Below are 18,219 nucleotides of genomic sequence, written 5' to 3'. Positions count from 1 at the left end.
ACACACACACACACACACACACACACACACACACACACACACACACACACACACACACACACACACACACACACAGGACAGGGGAACTGGTGGTGCCAGGCATAGACATCCTATTAGTAATAGGATGTCTATGGTGCCAGGTAGGTCTGGCACAGGACTGCCAGGTGAACTTGTTTAACCAACGAGGAAAATACACAACGTACCAGCAGAGGCACGGACAGCCTGTTAACAAGTCAAGCACACAACCTGTGAACTAGATAAACACACAAGCAGTGAACTAGAACACATAAGCAGCGAACCACAGAAACACACAACCCATGACCAAGAGAAACACACGGCAGGCAGAAGAAGTGTGTGTGGCTAGGATTGCAGTTATTACGCAGCCATGTTAAGGCCTGTTCTGCTCAGTGAGTTCAGAGACGCCCAGTTGTATCTGAGCTTCAATGTAATAATGGATAATGATAGAGGATACCATCCCCAACAGAGGAGGCATGAGTGTTTGGGGGGCATTTCCAGTCCTCCCTAGAAATACTGTAAATATAAATTATGTCTCTAAATAACAATTTAGTTTAATCTTCAAATTAAGAACAATCCATATACTTGGCTCTGCTTATTCCTCTCTTCGACAGAGTTTTTCACTTACTTCAGCGGATTTACATTTCTCTGGCGAGCTACGCGGCTACCTGGATGGTAGACGCACAGTTTGTACATGTTAGAACTCACTCCATTAGCATTTCATATTTACAAGTATAGGCCAGGGTCACATGATTTAACTTATATAGTCAAAACATTGGTATAAAATGAACCAAGGAATCGCCCTCGCATCATGTCTGTTTGTTTTTATTGATTTTGCAGACAGGATATGGCGAATTGTGCTTGTTGAGCATTGAAGGCGTAGGCTACTGTATGTGGGTCGTTTCTTACAGGCGAGTCGGCAACAACACTGTCCTGGATGTTTTAAACAACGTTTTGAAGCACTACCTGCGGGGTTTTTTTAGTCGTGAAGGGATGTTTACATACCTTTGATTTATTTCAACCTGTGTACATGAAAAATAATAATCGAATGCAGTCTAAGTACACATGCTATAGATAGTAAAGTCATAAAAAACACTCCTATCCCTGCATGCATTACAGAATTAGGACTAGTATTGGTTTCTTTGTTCATCTGGTGTGAAATATGGGTGTTTTATTTTCATACATCTGACCTTTCTCAAGTAGCCTGTCGCATGTGTACATGATCTGTATGGCCTCAAGTTTGACCTCCTTACATGATGTAGATAGCCTGAAGCGTGAGCTGTATGGTGTTAGCCACGATCGACACAATATGTACACTAATGCTCGTGGATGGGCACATCAATGGCTGTGTGTGTGTGGGTCATTGGCCACACATTTCTGCCACCCTTAGTTCGGCCATGAAGCCCTGCTACTCCTCAGCTGAGCTACACGTGGGTGGGGGCGGGGCATGTTTATTGAGGTTCAGCTGAGTTTAGTCTGCCAGTGGTGCATATCTCTCACATGAGGTCACGTGAAGCCGACCGGTTTTAGACAGGTTTGCACGAGTTGGGTATTCCGGGTCAACATAAGCAGCTTTTGTTTGGTCAGTAACTGGGAGTTTCAGTTTGTGCTTATGTGATGTTTGGTAGAGATTATTACCCCCACCTCCTCCCACCCCTTGTGGGCCCAGGACAGTCAGCAACATCCATCCCTTCAACTCTGTCTGGGCAACTCCCAGACACACTCATGACATGGATACACACACACAAACAAACAAACAGAGAATCCAGTTTTAGTTTTTTATTTATTATGAGTTTAGGTAGGGTACAGGTGTGAGGGGGGGATAAAATAAAAAGAGCAGACAGGTTTATATGCTGCACCACTGAAGATGCGTTTAGTGCCACACTCCAGATCAGAGGGCTTGGGGGACCGAACTCACCTCAGGTATCCACACCTGTCCAAAGGTGTCTCCACAGAGAGAGAGACAAACACACACGATACAAGACTGTGGTTAGCGTTCACACTGCTCTTCACTGGTCCAAGAGTGCTGAACGCAGACAGGCAGCTGTACAAACACGTGCCTTTCTGTCTCCCCGAGTTATCAAGTCCAGGTCTCTAACGAACGTTAACTATAAAGGTCAAAGGTCGCTGCAGAACCTTAATGTGCATTTAAGCCCTCCAGATTCCGTGTGCATGAAGAGTTGCTTAAATAACTACTGGTCAGGTATTATAGAAGTCTACGTGAGAGTTTTAAAGCACAGATAGAAATATCAGTGGTTAATGATACACATTTTCAATTTGATAAGTACTAGATTATGTGGTGGATGTTTGCCCAATTGGAAAAAAAAACTGAGCCAAGCATCCGATGGTAGAAAGTCCAAAAGAAAAAAAAAGAAAACAGACTTTCACACCATTTACACAACAGACACGGCCCACTCGCTCACACGTGTGTGTGTGTGTGTGTGAGAACACAAAACATCCAGAATGATAGAATCATGTTTTTGACTGTTCCATTCTGGAAAGACATAACTTACACACCTTTTATCAGTCACTCAAAGCAATGCAACTTCTAACAGGCACATATGTAAGAGCTCAGTGTGTGTGTGTGCGCGTGTGTGGCAATACAATGCATACGGTCTGGTTTGATTCCTACCTACTTGCTAGAACACAACACCTCATTATGGAGCTTAACTAATTAGCAGCAGCAGCATATGATGTCTTAATTTCATAAGCATTACAACTGGTACATCAGCTTCATAGCATAGTCCTGTAGACTAATGAGAGAGGTACTGGAAATAATCAATTTAGAGTTTGGGGTTGCAGTAAATAAAAACACTAAAATGGGGAATAAAAAAATAAAATCCTGGGATGGTACTAACTCTCAAGTGAGTGAGTGTGGCACAACTCCTTCTGCCTTAGTGTCCACAGGGTAAGAGTCAAATAAATACATTTATTTTCTCCTCCTTGACCCTCTCCTTACCAAAGAACCCCTCAAACCCATCAACCCTCTCCTTACCAAAGAACCCCTTGCACCCCTCAACCCTCTCCTTAACAAAGAACCCCTCCCCCTCCCTGCCATTCATCTTCACCCTCAGACAGAGAAACATTTCAGAAGATTAGGGGCTTTAAACCAGACTTCCACCTCATATCATTACCTAAAAGAAAAGAAAGAAAAAAAAACACACACACAAAGAGGCAGAGAGAACAGGAGAGGCATAGTTCCCATGATGCAACAGGCTTGCATGTTAAATCAGACAGCCAATCACAGCATGAGACCAGTGGCAGATTTGGACAAAGGTCATGGGGCGACTGCAGAGACGGAGAGATGAAGCAGGACCCCCCCCCCCACACATACAGCAGTGGGGATGGAAGGCCAGAAAAGATGGCAGATTGTTGCGTCTGTGCGATTCAGCGGTCAGCAATTCAGTGGCTCCTCCGAACATCAGCAGAGGAATTGGAATAAAAATAAACTATCTCAGAGGCTAAATCTGATGTTTTCACATCTGGGAAAAGACAAGAGGAGGAGAGAACATGTCAGTGCTCATTACGCTAAGTGGTCATAACATCACAGACTAACAGAACACAGACATACAATCACAGACTAACAAGACACAGACATACCATCACAGACTAACAAGACACAGACATACCATCACAGAGTAAGAGGACTAACAGAACACAGACACAGATTTAAAACAGTGAACAGGCTAAAGGATCTGCATACTGGCGTATGTCCAGGCTTTGGATTTTTTTGCATTTTGCATTTGGCCAGCCGGCCAACTAGTGTGTGTGTGTGTGTGTTTTCTCACCTGTATTGGAGCTTTATGAAGCCATTTCTCTTTGTCTCCACTGAGCTTCATACATGAGAATAGGTCACATACTGTGGGTAGGGCCAGCCGCTCCTGAACGATCACAAACACACAATATCATTAGCCCCTCAAAGGAACCATATGAATTCCTCAAATAGACATTAACCTTTGTATTGTGCTTAGAAGAGGAAGTGATCTGTGTAACTCTGCCATGATGCTTATGCTGACTAGTGGCTTATAGGACAATCTAGGAGTGCCGTTAGGAACAGCGATATCATGTAGCAGTAGGCTTAAGTCCTAAAGCCTCTAGGGTATTTGTGAAGAAAAGGCAGGAGCCTCAAATACTGTGGTGTGGTAAAAATGGCAGTAGGCTGTTACAGGCGTAAGTGTAAGGAAGCAGACATTAGACAGTGGTGGAGAGCTGCAGTGTGTAGTGAGAGCAGTGTGTGGCAGTGGTGGAGAGCTGCAGTGTGTAGTGAGAACAGTGTGTGGCAGCGGTGGAGAGCTGCAGTGTGTAGTGAGAACAGTGTGTGGCAGCGGTGGGGAGCTGCAGTGTGTAGTGAGAACAGTGTGTGGCAGTGGTGGAGAGCTGCAGTGCGTGTGAATAAATAAGGAAGCAGACCTGTGCCTGGGCCCTCTTGCGCAGCAGCCACTTGTCCTCCTCTATGTCGGTGGTGCTGCTGGGGGCGTCCTGTGTCTGTGGGGGGGCTGTGGGCGTGGGGGCGCTCATCTTCTCTGGCAGCACCCAGGCCTCTGGCTTGAGGGGGGTCTGGAAGGGGCTTTCTGTTTCGGGGGCTTTAAAGTGCGAGCTGCGCTCCTCCCTGCTGGCCTTCTCCTCCTGGCTGGAGGCAGTGGAGGGGGCGGGGGAGGGTGTGCGTGGAATCACCCAGCTGGAGAGGGACGCCTTGGGGCCGGATGCCGCCCCGCTTTTTCCAGGGTGCAGCCAGGCCTGCAGGATGGCCTGGACCTTGTGCTCCTGCTGCTGGTAGTGGTCGCTCCTCTCGCTCTTCTCACTCCTCTCCAGGGGCACGCCGTTCTTGTCGCGGCCCTCCTTCTTCAGCAGCCAGGCGGCCAGCGCCTCCTTGCCGCAGTTGTCGTCGCAGACGCACTGGGCGAAGCTGCCGCAGGACTCGTTGGCACGGCATGCCTGCTCCACCTGCACGATCGAGGCCCGCTGCAGCCACAGCTCCACGGGGGAGGCGGGGGTCGGCACGGCGACAGGGGTTGTGGCGGCGGGGGTGGTGTTGCCGGAGGAGGGTGGGGTCTTTAGGCATTTGAGGTTGCCTAGGTTCTCGATCTCGATGGTAGGCGTGTGCGTGGCGCCGCAGCAGGACCCGCAGTCGGCAGCGGCGCCAGGAAGCCACTCGCTGGAGGAGAAGCTCTCCTGGAACGGCTTGAACACGGCCTTCCAGCGGTCCGCATCAGTCACGCCCGCCTCCACCGGAGCGGACATGATGAGCCAATCGCCAAGCTCCTCGGAGGCGGCGGAGCCACCCCGGCTGGTTTTGGTCTCGGTGTCGTCCTCTTCCTCGTCGCCGGTCATGAGGAAGTCTGACTCGTCGATCTTCTCGATGGAGAAGGTGGAGGTGGAGCTAGAGCTGCTGTTGGCGCGCTCTCTCATTGGTGCTTTCTCCCGGAGAAGCCACGCCTCCAGGTCCTTGAGCTGACCCCAGGCTTTCTGGAAGTCAAAGGTGGTCAGGGGGTGGCTGGGCTGCTACGGAGAGAGAAGAAGGACAAACAAAAAAACTACACTCAGAGATTGGTCCACAATTTACACATTTACATCTTTGATGATGAGATCATTTCGTCATTTAGTAGACGCTTTTATTCAAAGCGACTTTAAAAGGATGTATACACATTTTACATTTTTATACAGATCATCAGGAGCAATTAGGGGTTCAGTGTCTTGGCTCAAGGACGCTTTGACATGGAATCGAACTAGCAACCTTCTGATTACTAAACAACTTCTCTACCTCCTGTACCACTGTCGATTAGGTTGTTTTCAGATTCAAACAATTAATACATTAGTAATCCCACTCATTTCCAAGACACAGAGAGACAGTTTTACCAGCTGAAGATGTAATATTTGCCTAGTCCTGTGACTTTAGACATCTTAGGAAAACTCCCATCTCGTGACCTAAGAACTGAAAGTTAAGAAACCCAAAAGTACCCCCAGAGGAATAACACTTCCTCTACACAGCTATTCAGACCGCCAGCACCTGACATTTCCTGCACTGGGTTTTCCAAACCGGTTCCTTGCACTGTTCCTTGTGTTCAGTACAGAATACCCAGAATACCACAGTGCCTTGTGTTCAGAAAAATCTGTTGTGTAGCTGTCAAGCTCTCTAGTGGGGAAACGTCACAGTGGAAACCGGATCTACAGAGCCACCACTGTTCCTCACACAGTTCCTCTCACCTGGGGCTGCTCTTTGGGGACAATCAGCCAATCCTGGGTGTTCTTGCTGAACTGGTATCCAATGGGGGCCTTTGTCACTGGCCTGTTTCCCAGCAGCCAGTCAGCCAGTGGTGTGCTGCGCTCTGACTCCATCTTCTGTAGGGGAAGAACAGATCAGGTTACAAGCATGCAAACTTCCCTCATGCATGGAAACATAAAACGTGGGAGCGGCACATGACGTGTGAATACCTGCACTCTTATATGTGTGTGTGTGTGTGTGTGTGTGTGTGTGTGTTGTAGTGAAGGACTTACCTGCTTCTTTGCAGCCACAGGGCAGTTCTGCTGCAACAAGGGCCTCTCCAAAGACATGGGCCTCTGAGTGGGGGGAGAGGAGACAATTGACTCCTCCTCCTGAGAGAGAAGAGAAGAGAAGAGAAGAGAAGAGAAGAGAAGAGAGAGAGAGAGAGAGAGAGAGTAATGGAGGAAAGAGGAGAGACTGATTAGGCTACTGTTTATTCAAGCATTCACAGTTGCATTAGAGAGTAGGATTTTTTTCTGTGCCATGTTGAGCTCTAGGAAGAGAGGCAGCGCTGCACCCAATGGCACGGGTTAGGACACCTTAAGGCCCGGTTAGGACACCCTAAGGCCCGGTTAGGACACCTTAAGGCCCCGTTAGGACACCTTAAGGCCCGGTAAGGACACCTTAAGGCCCGGTAAGGACACCTTAAAGCAGATCAGCAGCAGACTTCAGAGGTAAAAATGAACCAAACATGAATTAAGTGTGTGTCTTTATCATGTGTCTACCTGCCACCAGTGCTGTAAGACACTGAACCGCCACAGCAGGGGTGTACATTGCCTCCCGATATCACAAGACTTCTGTGTGTTTCCTACCTGTGTGTTGATGGTCCCAAAGGAGGTGATGGCCTGGCGCAGGGATCGAGCATCTGCCTGAAAGCTCATCTCAGGGGTCTCCTCTGGACTCAGGTTCAGAGATGACAACCTGCGCGCACACACACACACACACCGTCGTCAGTACAGAACTACTTGAGAACACATATACACAGCCATCAAAACAAGCCTATTATCAATAGCATGACACACACACACAAAATAACCATCACTAACAGGAAACTAAACTAAACTTTGAAACCAACGTGGATAGAACGTCACCAACATTACACAGAACTACACAGAGACAGTGGGCTTCCTGATCAGACTACTGCATCCTCTTCTTCACAAAAATCGCCCTGGGAACCCAGGCCAATCAGAACCGGCACACCCCCAGCCCACCCTGACTGACCCTCCTCTGGTCCAATCAGAAGCTGCACACCCCCAGCACGCCCTGACGGACCCTCACTGGTTCTGCTGATAATGTTTACTCCAGGCTTGTGCTGGCCACACACAGTAATGGGTTTCCTAGGCATGCAAGGTAGTCCCATAAGACAGTACTCACTGAGACTTATAGGCCATTATATCCCTGATCACAGCAAACACACTCATATCCCCTGGATTAGAGCACTAGTAGAGCCTCTATGCTCTGCTGCCTCAGAAACAATGATTTGCACTGCTGACTCAAGCCCATACATAGTCACAGAGAGAGAGAGAGAGAGAGAGAGAGAGAGAGAGAGAGAGAGAGAGAGAGAGAGAGAGAGAGAGACACACACACACACACACACACACACACACACGGACACACACACAATCTTACTTCTCTAGGCAGCTGGTCAGCTGGTTTGCCAGGTCGTGGTTGTTGTGGGAGTTCTCCAGCTGGTGGATCAGGATGTCAAACTGTCCCCGAAGCTGCAGGAGGAGGACGGAGAACACACATGAGTGGGACACCCTCGAGAGAAACACATCGCCGTGCTGACAGATCACACACTTAAAGTGCGTGTGAAACTCCACAAACAAATCACACAACAAACAAACACAAACATCAAGTACAACAAATAAAAAAAAAAACATCTCAGACACATTCTGGTTTTTGTCTCCCAAGTATGTGGTTGAGTGACAAGCCTGGGCAAGTTAACTCAGAGTAAGTGGTAACCCTCCTAAAAGAAGAGCCATAAGGCTTCATTCTCCTAGCAAAACAAAGTCATAGGGCTCTTCTTTTAGGTGGTTTACCATTTAACCACATGCATTAAACACTCCCTGGTGATTTCAGGTGGGTCATGCCTTTTCCACCGCAGATATCCCACAAAGGGGTAGTGGCTGGGGACTGGAAATGCTCAGTTCCCCTTTACAGCTGGCCACAGTCGCACGCGTACGCCCACAAACACATCCAGTACCACAATACAGCCGTACAACATTGGTTGTTCACTCAAAATGGGCAAGAGGATGCCAGACTCTGCTAATTAGACTGACCCAGTGAGTATTGTCTTATAGAGCAGGTGTGGTGTAAGTGTGAGTGTGTATATGTGACTGACCCAGTAGAGCTGCTGTAGTTGGTTCTGCAGGGTCTCAGCCTTGAGCTGCTCCACCAGGTCGATCTGCTCCCTCAACCACACCTCACGAGAGCGCAGGAACTCCAGGTGACGGCTGATACAGGTGTGCAGCTGAGACTTCACCTGGGCACGGAGCACAGAGAACGAGATGAGAAACACACACACACACACACAAAATCTCTATCTAAGACACCACCTGCAGACCTGATCCTGATTGATTTCAGTCTGACCAGTTCATTAATATCTTGGTTGTGAAGGACAACACACACACACACACACATACAGTACCTTGCGTAAGTATTCACCCCCTTGGATGTTTTACCCTTTTATGGCTTTTATAAATCAGTCATGGTCAATATAAGTTGGCTTTTTGGACAAAAAAATTCACAAAATAGCTCTCTTTAATGTCAAAGTGAAAATATATTTCTACACAGTCATGTAAATTAAATACAAATATGTAATGAAAATAAGTGATTGCATAAGTATTCACCCCCTTTATCACCCCCTTTATATAGACTGACCTAATTCAACAGAGGTCCAGCCAATTGGTGCTAGAAGTCTCACAATTAGTGATATGGGGATCAGTGTGCAGTAAATGTGTCTCAAGTAGTATAACGACACCCGTGTCTGGAAGGTCTATTCACTGGTCAGTATTCAGTAATCAGTATTCCTGGCTACTGTTACAACAAGAAGACCACAGATCACCCTAAGAAACTCAGAGAAAAGGTTATTGAAAAGTACAGGTCAGGGGAAGGATACAAAAAAATGTCCAAGGCACTTAACATCCCCTGAAATTCTGTTCAATCCATCATCAAGAAATGGAAGGAATATGGCACATGTGTAAATCTGCCTAGATCAGGCCGTCCTTACAAACTGAGTGACCATGCAAGAAGGAAACTAGTAAGAGAGGCCACCAAGACACCTATGACTACTCTGAAGAAGTTTCAAGCTTCAGCAGCTGGTATGGGAGAGACTCTGCATACCACCACTGTTGCCTTGGTTCTTCACCAATCAAAGCTTCATTGAAGAGAGCCACTGTTGAAAAAATGCTCCACTTTGGTCTCATCAAACCACAGAACCTTCTTCCACTTGACCATGGAGACTTCCACATGCCTTTTGGCGAACTGTAGTCGATCCTTTTTTTCAACAGTGGCTCTCTTCCATAAAGCTTAGATTGGTGAAGAACTAAGGCAACAGTGGTGGTATGCAGAGTTTCTCCAATCTCAACTGCTGAAGCTTGAAACTTCTTCAGAGTAGTCATAGGTCTATTGGTGGCCTATCTTACTAGTCTCCTTCTTGAACGGCCCCTCAGTTTGTGAGGACGGCCTGATCTAGGCAGATTTACACATGTGCCACAATCCATCCATTTCTTGATGATGGATTTAACAGAATTCCAGGGGATGTTTAGTGCCTTGGACATTTTTTTGTATCCTTCCCCTGACTTATACTTTTCAACAACCTTTTCTCTGAGTTGCTTAGAGTGATCTTGGGTCTTAATGGTTTAACAATAGCCAGTAATACTGATTACTGAATACTGACCAGTGAATGGACCTTCCAGACACAGGTGTCGTTATACTACAATCACTTGAGACACATTCACTGCACACTGACCCCCATTACACAAATTGTGAGACTTCTAGCACCAATTGGCTGGATCTCTGTTGAATTAGGTCAGTCTATACAAAGGGGGTGATAAAGGGGGTGAATACTTATGCAAGCACTTATTTTCATTACATATTTGTATTTAATTTACATAACTGTGTAGAAATATATTTTCACTTTGACATTAAAGAGAGCTATTTTGTGAATTTTTTTGTCCAAAAAGCCAACTTATATTGACCATGACTGATTTATAAAAGCCATAAAAGGGTAAAACATCCAAGGGGGTGAATACTTACGCAAGGTACTGTACATACATACAGAAACAAATCCCTATATTGATTCACCAATGCAAATCTAAGTCCACCTTCCTACAAAAGCTGCTTTTACCAGTTCTGTCTAGTGCGATTGTAGAGCTCCTGGTTCAGATTAAGCAATGTATCTCCAGGTGTAAGCCCTTGGCTCGCAGGAAGAGAGTAGTGTAGTGTCCAGTACAGAGACGAATTCCTCTATGAACACACACATCTCTCCCGTTTCTTTATAAAAGCCCAGCAGGGGCATCCCACCCTCCTAGTCAGCCCCCACCCATAACCACAGCACTTCGACAATAATAATTAACTGAACCAAAACCACCAGGCACCACACACACACAGAGCTGTGGGCTCCTAACACAATTGCAGCATTGGTGTGGGTGTGTGGGGGTGTCTGTGTTTGTTAGTGTGGGTGGGGTAATATGCACCTGACGGCGCATAACTAGTGTGTTTGGGGAGGATGACACAGAAAGCTGTTGTTTCTCTCTCATAAAGGCGGGAGATTAGACTGAGATCTACTGTAGGAACACCCATAAAGCTCAGCCTGCAGCTCTCAGGGTCAGAGCAGACGCTGCGTCAGCAACACCGGAGACACGGGGCAACAGTGGGCTGTTTAACAGTCACGTTTGCATGTAAAACTTACAAACAAATAAAACTGACCTTAGAAATGTTAGAGAGGCCAAAAGAGGATTGTAAAGACTGTTTACTGCTCCAACTATCAATGCAGGGACTATTCGCTGTCTCAAAGGAATGACCCCAACAGAAACATGTATACACTTATACCTGTAGCTTTTATCCATGTGTGTGTGTGTGTGTGTGTGTGTGTTGTGTGAGGGGGAATGTACTTTAAGTGTTTATGTGAGGGTGTTTGAGTGTACGTCTGCATGCACTCTCCCATCCCAAGTGTGTGTGTGTGTGTGTGTGTGTGTGTGTGTGTGTGTACACATGCTTGGGCAAGTGGTGTCTGGCCTGGGCCTTTACAACAACAGTTGGCTGTGCATTTTCTCTCCTCTATGAAGGTGTGTGTGTATGAGTGTGTGTGTGTGTGTGTGTGTGTGTGTGTGTGTGTGTTCACCTCTCAGGAGTTGTCTCTGAGCTAGGGGTGTATTTGTGTGCGCTCACCTCTCTGGAGTTGTCTCTGAGATGGGCCTCGGCCTTCATTACCCCGGCGATGGCATCCTCCAGTTGGGCACGAGCATGCGTGCACTGCTTTAGGGCACTCTTCTCCCTGTCCTCACCGGGCATCCTGCGTTCACACACACACACACACACACAAAGAGATCCAGAACTTCAATATCACATCACCTGACACCCAAAGGCCAGTGACTAGGCAATTATTTGAGTGTGCCTGTTTACATGCCACCATTGTATTTGGAATTGTACAAAAACCCCGGAACTCAATTTATCCTTCATTAGTTCTACTTTCAGGTCCTCATTTCAAATCTGATCCTTTTCTAACAGCACGAAGCAGAAGGTGCTTTCTTTCAGACCGGGGACTTCTATTCTGTTCTATTTATTGGAACTTTCCAACGTGGCCTACCACAGAGTCGTCTCGTGTCTGTGACAGCCTCTCCCAAACCCTTTGTCTAACAGAAGGCCACTCGATCTTTCTCACCAAGCAGACACATGAAGGAATTTTTCACTCCTCCTGTCAGTGGAAATCTCACTTCCTTTAACAAGGAACTGAAACTTTACTTCCTTGAAACGCACCAACCTCTCTGCCCCAGTTTCATTTAACTAAAACAGTCTCTGGCGTCTGCAAAGTCACAGCAACAGCTTCCTGTCTAGCAGCCACCTCAGTCAGAAGCCTCCCGCTAAGAGTGCAGATCTGGACCAGAACCAAACTCCCTCTGAGACCGGGCGTGAGTGTGAGTCCTGGAGAGTTTCAGTTACCAGCCATTCACTCACTCACTCACACACACACACACACACACACACACACACACACACACACAGGTTCTATAAATATATCGCGCTGCCGGCACGTTCTTGTTACAGTCGTCTCAGAATACCACTTCCGAGTTGGCTGGGGGGGGGGGGGGGGGGTCGATGGGGCACATGAGACTGACTTGAGCTAACGGGTTGGGCGAGTGGGCCAAATTACAGCAGCTCTCCACACACGAGCAGACTCTGGGGGCTACCTCTCCCGGTGCACACACACGCACGCACAGCACGCTACTGAGCACTCAGAAACGAAGAGCAGGCCCAGAGCTTTGGTGATTTACAGCTGGATTCATTGCTCCGGGCTCCAGCGGATTGGTTCTTGCTGTGGTGTGGTTCGGTTCTGTTTTGTTTAGCATGTTTAGGACTCATTCTGACCATAAAAGGCCCCTCAGGCCTCCAAACAGGCACAACACACCCACCCAAAACCCACTGATCGTCCATCACAATGACGTTTGGGGCACCACAACAAAAACCTTTTGTCCATTGGGCAACCCTGGTCGGTGGTCAGTGGTCTTGCTGTAGGCAACAAAACACTTGTGTTTCTGTCAGGTATGCCGTCACCGGTACTAGACTCACCAAACACCCTGCCCTGAGAACCACCAAGGCCACATCTTTGCCCTTTCTTCATCCTAAAACGTCCTGCTAAACCATGTTTGCTTGACAGCTGAAATTAGATGCAGTGTGCTTTTTCAGGCGCTGCAAGAACATATAACCGCCCGGATTACCTGATGGGGACAGAGTTCAACGCCAACGGCACGTTATTATGAGAAGAACTTTGCCCCACAGTACTGATAAAGTCCAACTGGACTGTACAGAGGAGTTGTAGCCTATTAGGGGGCCCTCTGGGATAAATAATCAGCCCAAACGCAGTGCTGTACATCCTCTTCATCTACACTGGGGAATGTGCCACATACCCAGAGAATTTCCAGTACTGAACTTCCTGGAACTTAAACCAACAAAACCTGCTCTATTGTAGTCATTCTTTAGGGTCATAAGTTATAGCCTTTTCATATACTCAGTCATAATGCAGATAACTTTTTCATGTAGCTGTATCAAGTGAAATTAAATTGTATGTAAGGAGGAACAGCAACACTTTTCATCTTGAATTAACAAAAATCTACACCTTTTAGCCTGAAACTGTCTTTGAGCTTTACAACATACACAAGTCCTTGCAGAACCAATTTCATAACACAGAGAACAGCAGAGGAAGCAAAGGGCACTTTCCCTTTCTGCTAGGGCAATCACTAAAGTCATGGAAGCGGTCAGATTATTACAACACAGCCAAGGTCAGTTCAAGATCCCCAGAATATGTTATGTGGACATATCCCTACCCCTCATAAATGGGCAATCTTAAGCAAAAGACACAGAGAATATATCAAGTATTACCCCTTCCCAAATGTCACACATATGGGCAGCAGTAAAGCTGCCATGGTTGATATGACTTATCATGGGAGATTAGTACAGCCGGAGCAGCCTGCTTCTGGCGATACAAGCCGCCCACTAAGCACGCAAGCAAGGTCGGCTGGTCAAAAGATTATTCAGCCAAAATATATGTGAAGAGATGACTTACAAAATGGGGGTTAAGTTAAACAAAACGCTTCACTGAATATCACTTAGGGTAGCAGAATACCAAACTACTTCCTTTTCTGACCTTGAATGTGCAATATTCAGGGGGAAAAACAAAACCGCACAGCGCAAACCTCTTTACATACTTCCAACATGAATGTCTTGGTTTCAAGGTTGCAAAAGGGGGGCCTTTGAGTTTGCCGGGAGGTTAAAACAACTGGACTCTCACTGGCAGCTGCAACACCTTTGTTGAAATGCTATCACCAACTAGCAAATTAGCTCATTTCCCTGACTAACTAAGCCGATTTCGTTTACTATAACCACAAAGTAGTTATGGTTTGAAAATGAATGAGTGATTTACGTTACTAAGATTAATGACTTCAAGTATACAAGGCTGTCACTAAGTGTATTTTTAACTACCGTCCTTGAATGCGGTATATTGTTAGCATAACTCTCTCAGCTCGTTGCTGTTGTGCAAGACCTGCTAAAATGGTGGACGTAAAACTAGCTTGCTAGCTAACAAGAGGAAGAGCTTTTCACCTGAAATGCAAGTGTGGGCTTTGTCCTACCTCGTCTTGTCGCAAGTAATAACGTTCAGCGAATAATGTGAATCTTGTTTTGTCGCCACCTCTTCACAAAGCAAAACACTGAGCATTAGTTGTTTGCTTTCATGATTTTATCTGTCGACAATCCACGGCTCACTGCGACGTCATCAGCTGTGACGCAACCAGGGCAGCCTCCACCATCTCTATCGCATTCCGCACGTACACACCATATGAGGGAGGGGACCAACTTGGGGCCAACGCAGGGAGACTGCGGACGGGCGGAAGATTAGGACTGTTACCAAGAACAGCAGCCATGCCTTTCCAATGAAAACAGAGGATCAGACAATTTCTTGAACTCCACCCCCTCGTTCCTTTCTTTTATGTAGCTAACCCACGTAGACTTCATCACAACGGCTTTGTTGATCTATCCGTCATCATGAATCGATATCTGATCAGTTCGCCACCGTGTCAAGTGCGGACTCAACAACAGCGGGAACTGACAGCTATGAAGCCTGCAACGCATACTTGTGTGACTAATATACAAATCATCTTCGAATACAACAACTCAGCAGAGCAGTTAGAGGTCACATTTAATTTGCAAATCCATAGAACACTGAACACGAGTCATGAAAGTATAAGCTATGAGTAAATAAATAGCATCAAGAAATGAGAGCCAGATCTAGAGTGTGAAATCTAGAGTGAACGAAATACCTTTTACAGAGATGCTAGAGAAGCAACTGAATCCACTCTAATGTTAACATGAATGGTTTGTAAATCGTCAATCCTTTTCAATGCTGTAACTACGTAGCTAGCTAAATCGCTAGGTTGGTTAACATTTGTATTAAGTAACGTTAACTTAGTGGCTAAACTTCCAGTGAAATTCTGTCAGTGACAAACATTACTAAAGAAGTATCCATTGAGACTCATGAAACGCACACATTACCAAATTTCCACACCACTGACTTTTAACCTATAAACTAGTTACGACTGCTTTCTGAACTATAGCTAAGCCAAATTGATAGCTAATGTTAGCTGTTCTTCTATGCTAGCATGTTAGCAAGCTATTCTCAGCTAAGTAAAGTCGGGTAATATGTGACGAACAAACAATATGTAATAACGTCCGTTTCTTAGACACTCAACAATTTAGTTTACTTACCTAGAATCCTTGGGTGACAACTTGGATTTAGATAACATACCCTTTTGGGGGTTTTAAAGGGCTAGGATACCGAGCGTAAAAGCTACCGGCAAATTTCCCCGGCACGTTCGATGTCAGGCGTGGGATACGGAAAATTCACGTAATGGAAATACGTCATCACGTTAGTTCAACATAATGCTGACACCTTGTGGATGAAGTGAGTTATGGTTATAATTATGGTACATAATATGCGCGTCCAAAACATTACAAAAGAAACATTACACGTATCAAAGTATCAATTTAAAACACTAATAATTTATAATAATAATGATAAGTTCCAAATATCATAACTATTGTTAACTTTTATAAAGTTTGCCTCAAACAAAAAAAATGTCATCAATAATAACGCCAAAGTTTTGTGGGGTCAACTAGGCTGAAGGTTGTGAGATAGCCAAATTGGCTGGGAATACCAGGAGCTCAGTTTTTGAAAGTGTGATGTTGATCCCTCATCCAAACTGAAATATAACTGAGCCATGCAGAAGTTCAAACCGATATTGTGGAATCATTCGGGAGGGAAGGACAATAACCAGAGACACTTGAAACTTTGAATATCTAAATGGCTAGTAAGTGGGCATTCACAGACCAAAATGGTTGGACTAAGATGGTAGCATTGTAGATGAGGATAATTTATTTATTTATCTATTTTTTCAAACACCCGCTGAATTCCACACTAATCTGTGTTTTGTGGAAAACTTTTATAAACTGTTTTAAACTGGCACAGTTATGCTTTTCAGTGTAAAATAAGCCCATATTTTGCATTGAAACTATGGTCCCACACATATTGTTGAGGCCTATACTTTAAGAACAGCTCAGAAGCCATACATTTTACACTCCAAATCTAAAATTGTATTATTTACCATTTCAGATACAAACTAGAAAATGCATTTCCTGAAGGAAATACCAGTGCATGAAATGCAAAGGTTAAGAAAGGAAGAAGAAAAGAAAGAAGAGGGAAAGAAGGAAAGAAGAAAGGAAAGAAGAGTGGAAGAAGGAAAGACAAAAGGAAAGAAGAGTGAAGAAAGGAGAGAAGAGCAGAAGAAGGAAAGAAGAAAGGAAAGAAGAGTGAAAGAAGGAAAGAAGAAAAGAAAGAAGAGTGAAGAAAGGAAAGAAGAGTGAAAGGAGGAAAGAAGAAAAGAAAGAAGAGTGAAATAATGAAAGAAGAAAGGAAAGAAGAGTGAAGGAAGGAAAGAAGAGTGGAAGAAGGAAATAAGAAAAGAAAGAAGAGTGAAAGAAGGAAAGAACAAAGGAAAGAAGAGTGAAAGAAGAAAATAAGAAAGGAAAGAAGAGTGGAAGAAGGAAAGAATAGTGAACAAGAGTGGCTCTGGATGAAGAGATAAAGAGAGAGTGAAAATATTGAAAAAAGGAGATAAAAATGGATTGAAGAAGGATGGATTGAGTGTGAGAGAAAGTTGACTGAGAGAGAAAGATGGAGAGATGGAGAGAAAAAAAATAGAGAATGGATGGTGTCTTAATGTTCCTAGTTACAGTTAAATTGAGAGGGACAGAGAGAGTAGAGGTTCCTTTGATTTGGTGCAGCTGTCAGTGAAGCACAGGTGCAAGCCAGTTTAAAGACCCTATTATGATGTCATAATGGCCCAATGTAAGTCAATGGGAGACATTTATATTCGTTTTTCTTTAATATCTTAAAAAGTATAAAGTTTAGAAAAGTGAAAAATACATAGCATAAGTGTCGTTTACAAGACCTACGCGACAAAGTTTGAATGAAGTTTCTACGTTAAGCGGTTCGGGCTGAATTAATCGCAGAAAAAGGTAACAAGAACTAGAAAATGCATTTCCTGAAGGAAATACCAGTGCATGAAATGCAAAGGTTAAGAAAGGAAGAAGAAAAGAAAGAAGAGTGAAAGAAGGAAAGAAGAAAGGAAAGAAGAGTGGAAGAAGGAAAAAGACAAAAGGAAAGAAGAGTGAAGAAAGGAGAGAAGAGCGGAAGAAGGAAAGAAGAGTGAAAGAAGGAAAGAAGAAAAGAAAGAAGAGTGAAATAATGAAAGAAGAAAGGAAAGAAGAGTGAAGGAAGGAAAGAAGAGTGGAAGAAGGAAATAAGAAAAGAAAGAAGAGTGAAAGAAGGAAAGAACAAAGGAAAGAAGAGTGAAAGAAGAAAATAAGAAAGGAAAGAAGAGTGGAAGAAGGAAAGAAGAGTGAACAAGAGTGGCTCTGGATGAAGAGATAAAGAGAGAGTGAAAATATTGAAAAAAGGAGATAAAAATGGAGTGAAGAAGAGAGATTGAGTGTGAGAGAAAGTTGACTGAGAGAGAAAGATGGAGAGATGGAGAGAAAAAAAAGTAGAGAATGGATGGTGTCTTAATGTTCTAGTAACAGTTAAATTGAGAGGGACAGAAAGAGTAGAGGTTCCTTTGATTTGGTGCAGCTGTCAGTGAAGCACAGGTGCAAGCCAGTTTAAAGAC

At 45.0% G+C, this 18,219-nt stretch overlaps 1 protein-coding gene across 3 annotated transcripts; it reads right to left on the bottom strand.

Annotated features, from left to right (window-relative positions):
- Nucleotides 1–1,779: 1,779 nt before the first annotated feature.
- On the bottom strand, nucleotides 1,780–16,439 carry ncoa4 (nuclear receptor coactivator 4). 3 transcript variants are annotated; one of them, XM_080849220.1, is made up of 11 exons: nucleotides 15,761–15,859; nucleotides 14,629–14,921; nucleotides 11,672–11,795; nucleotides 8,622–8,762; nucleotides 7,907–7,998; nucleotides 7,090–7,198; nucleotides 6,511–6,609; nucleotides 6,220–6,354; nucleotides 4,426–5,517; nucleotides 3,804–3,896; nucleotides 1,780–3,497 (listed from the first exon to the last, which is right to left on the bottom strand). In XM_080849220.1, the coding sequence occupies exons 2-11, from the start codon at nucleotides 14,712–14,714 to the stop codon at nucleotides 3,492–3,494; spliced, it is 1,977 nt and encodes a 658-aa protein (XP_080705346.1). In that variant the 5' UTR covers nucleotides 14,715–14,921; nucleotides 15,761–15,859; the 3' UTR covers nucleotides 1,780–3,491. The 3 variants fall into 3 exon arrangements, with proteins under 3 accessions (XP_080705346.1, XP_080705347.1, XP_080705348.1); XM_080849221.1 differs by having other exon boundaries at nucleotides 6,220–6,351; XM_080849222.1 differs by lacking the exon at nucleotides 14,629–14,921 and having other exon boundaries at nucleotides 15,761–16,439.
- Nucleotides 16,440–18,219: the final 1,780 nt, after the last annotated feature.

This window comes from Sprattus sprattus, assembly GCF_963457725.1.
Source record: "Sprattus sprattus genome assembly, chromosome: 12".
In the NCBI taxonomy this organism is placed as follows: domain Eukaryota; kingdom Metazoa; phylum Chordata; class Actinopteri; order Clupeiformes; family Clupeidae; genus Sprattus; species Sprattus sprattus.
Note: the sequence above shows the minus strand (reverse complement) of the source record. Positions and strands in the feature narration are given on the sequence as shown.

Coding starts and splice junctions, on each gene's coding strand:
- ncoa4 (XM_080849220.1), bottom strand. CDS start 14,714: ATGCTCAGTGTTTTGCTTTGTGAAGAGGTGGCGACAAAACAAGATTCA. Junction 6,355..6,510: donor CTGTGGCTGCAAAGAAGCAG/GTAAGTCCTTCA, acceptor CTTCCCCTACAG/AAGATGGAGTCAGAGCGCAG. Junction 5,518..6,219: donor TCCCCAAAGAGCAGCCCCAG/GTGAGAGGAACT, acceptor CTCTCTCCGTAG/CAGCCCAGCCACCCCCTGAC.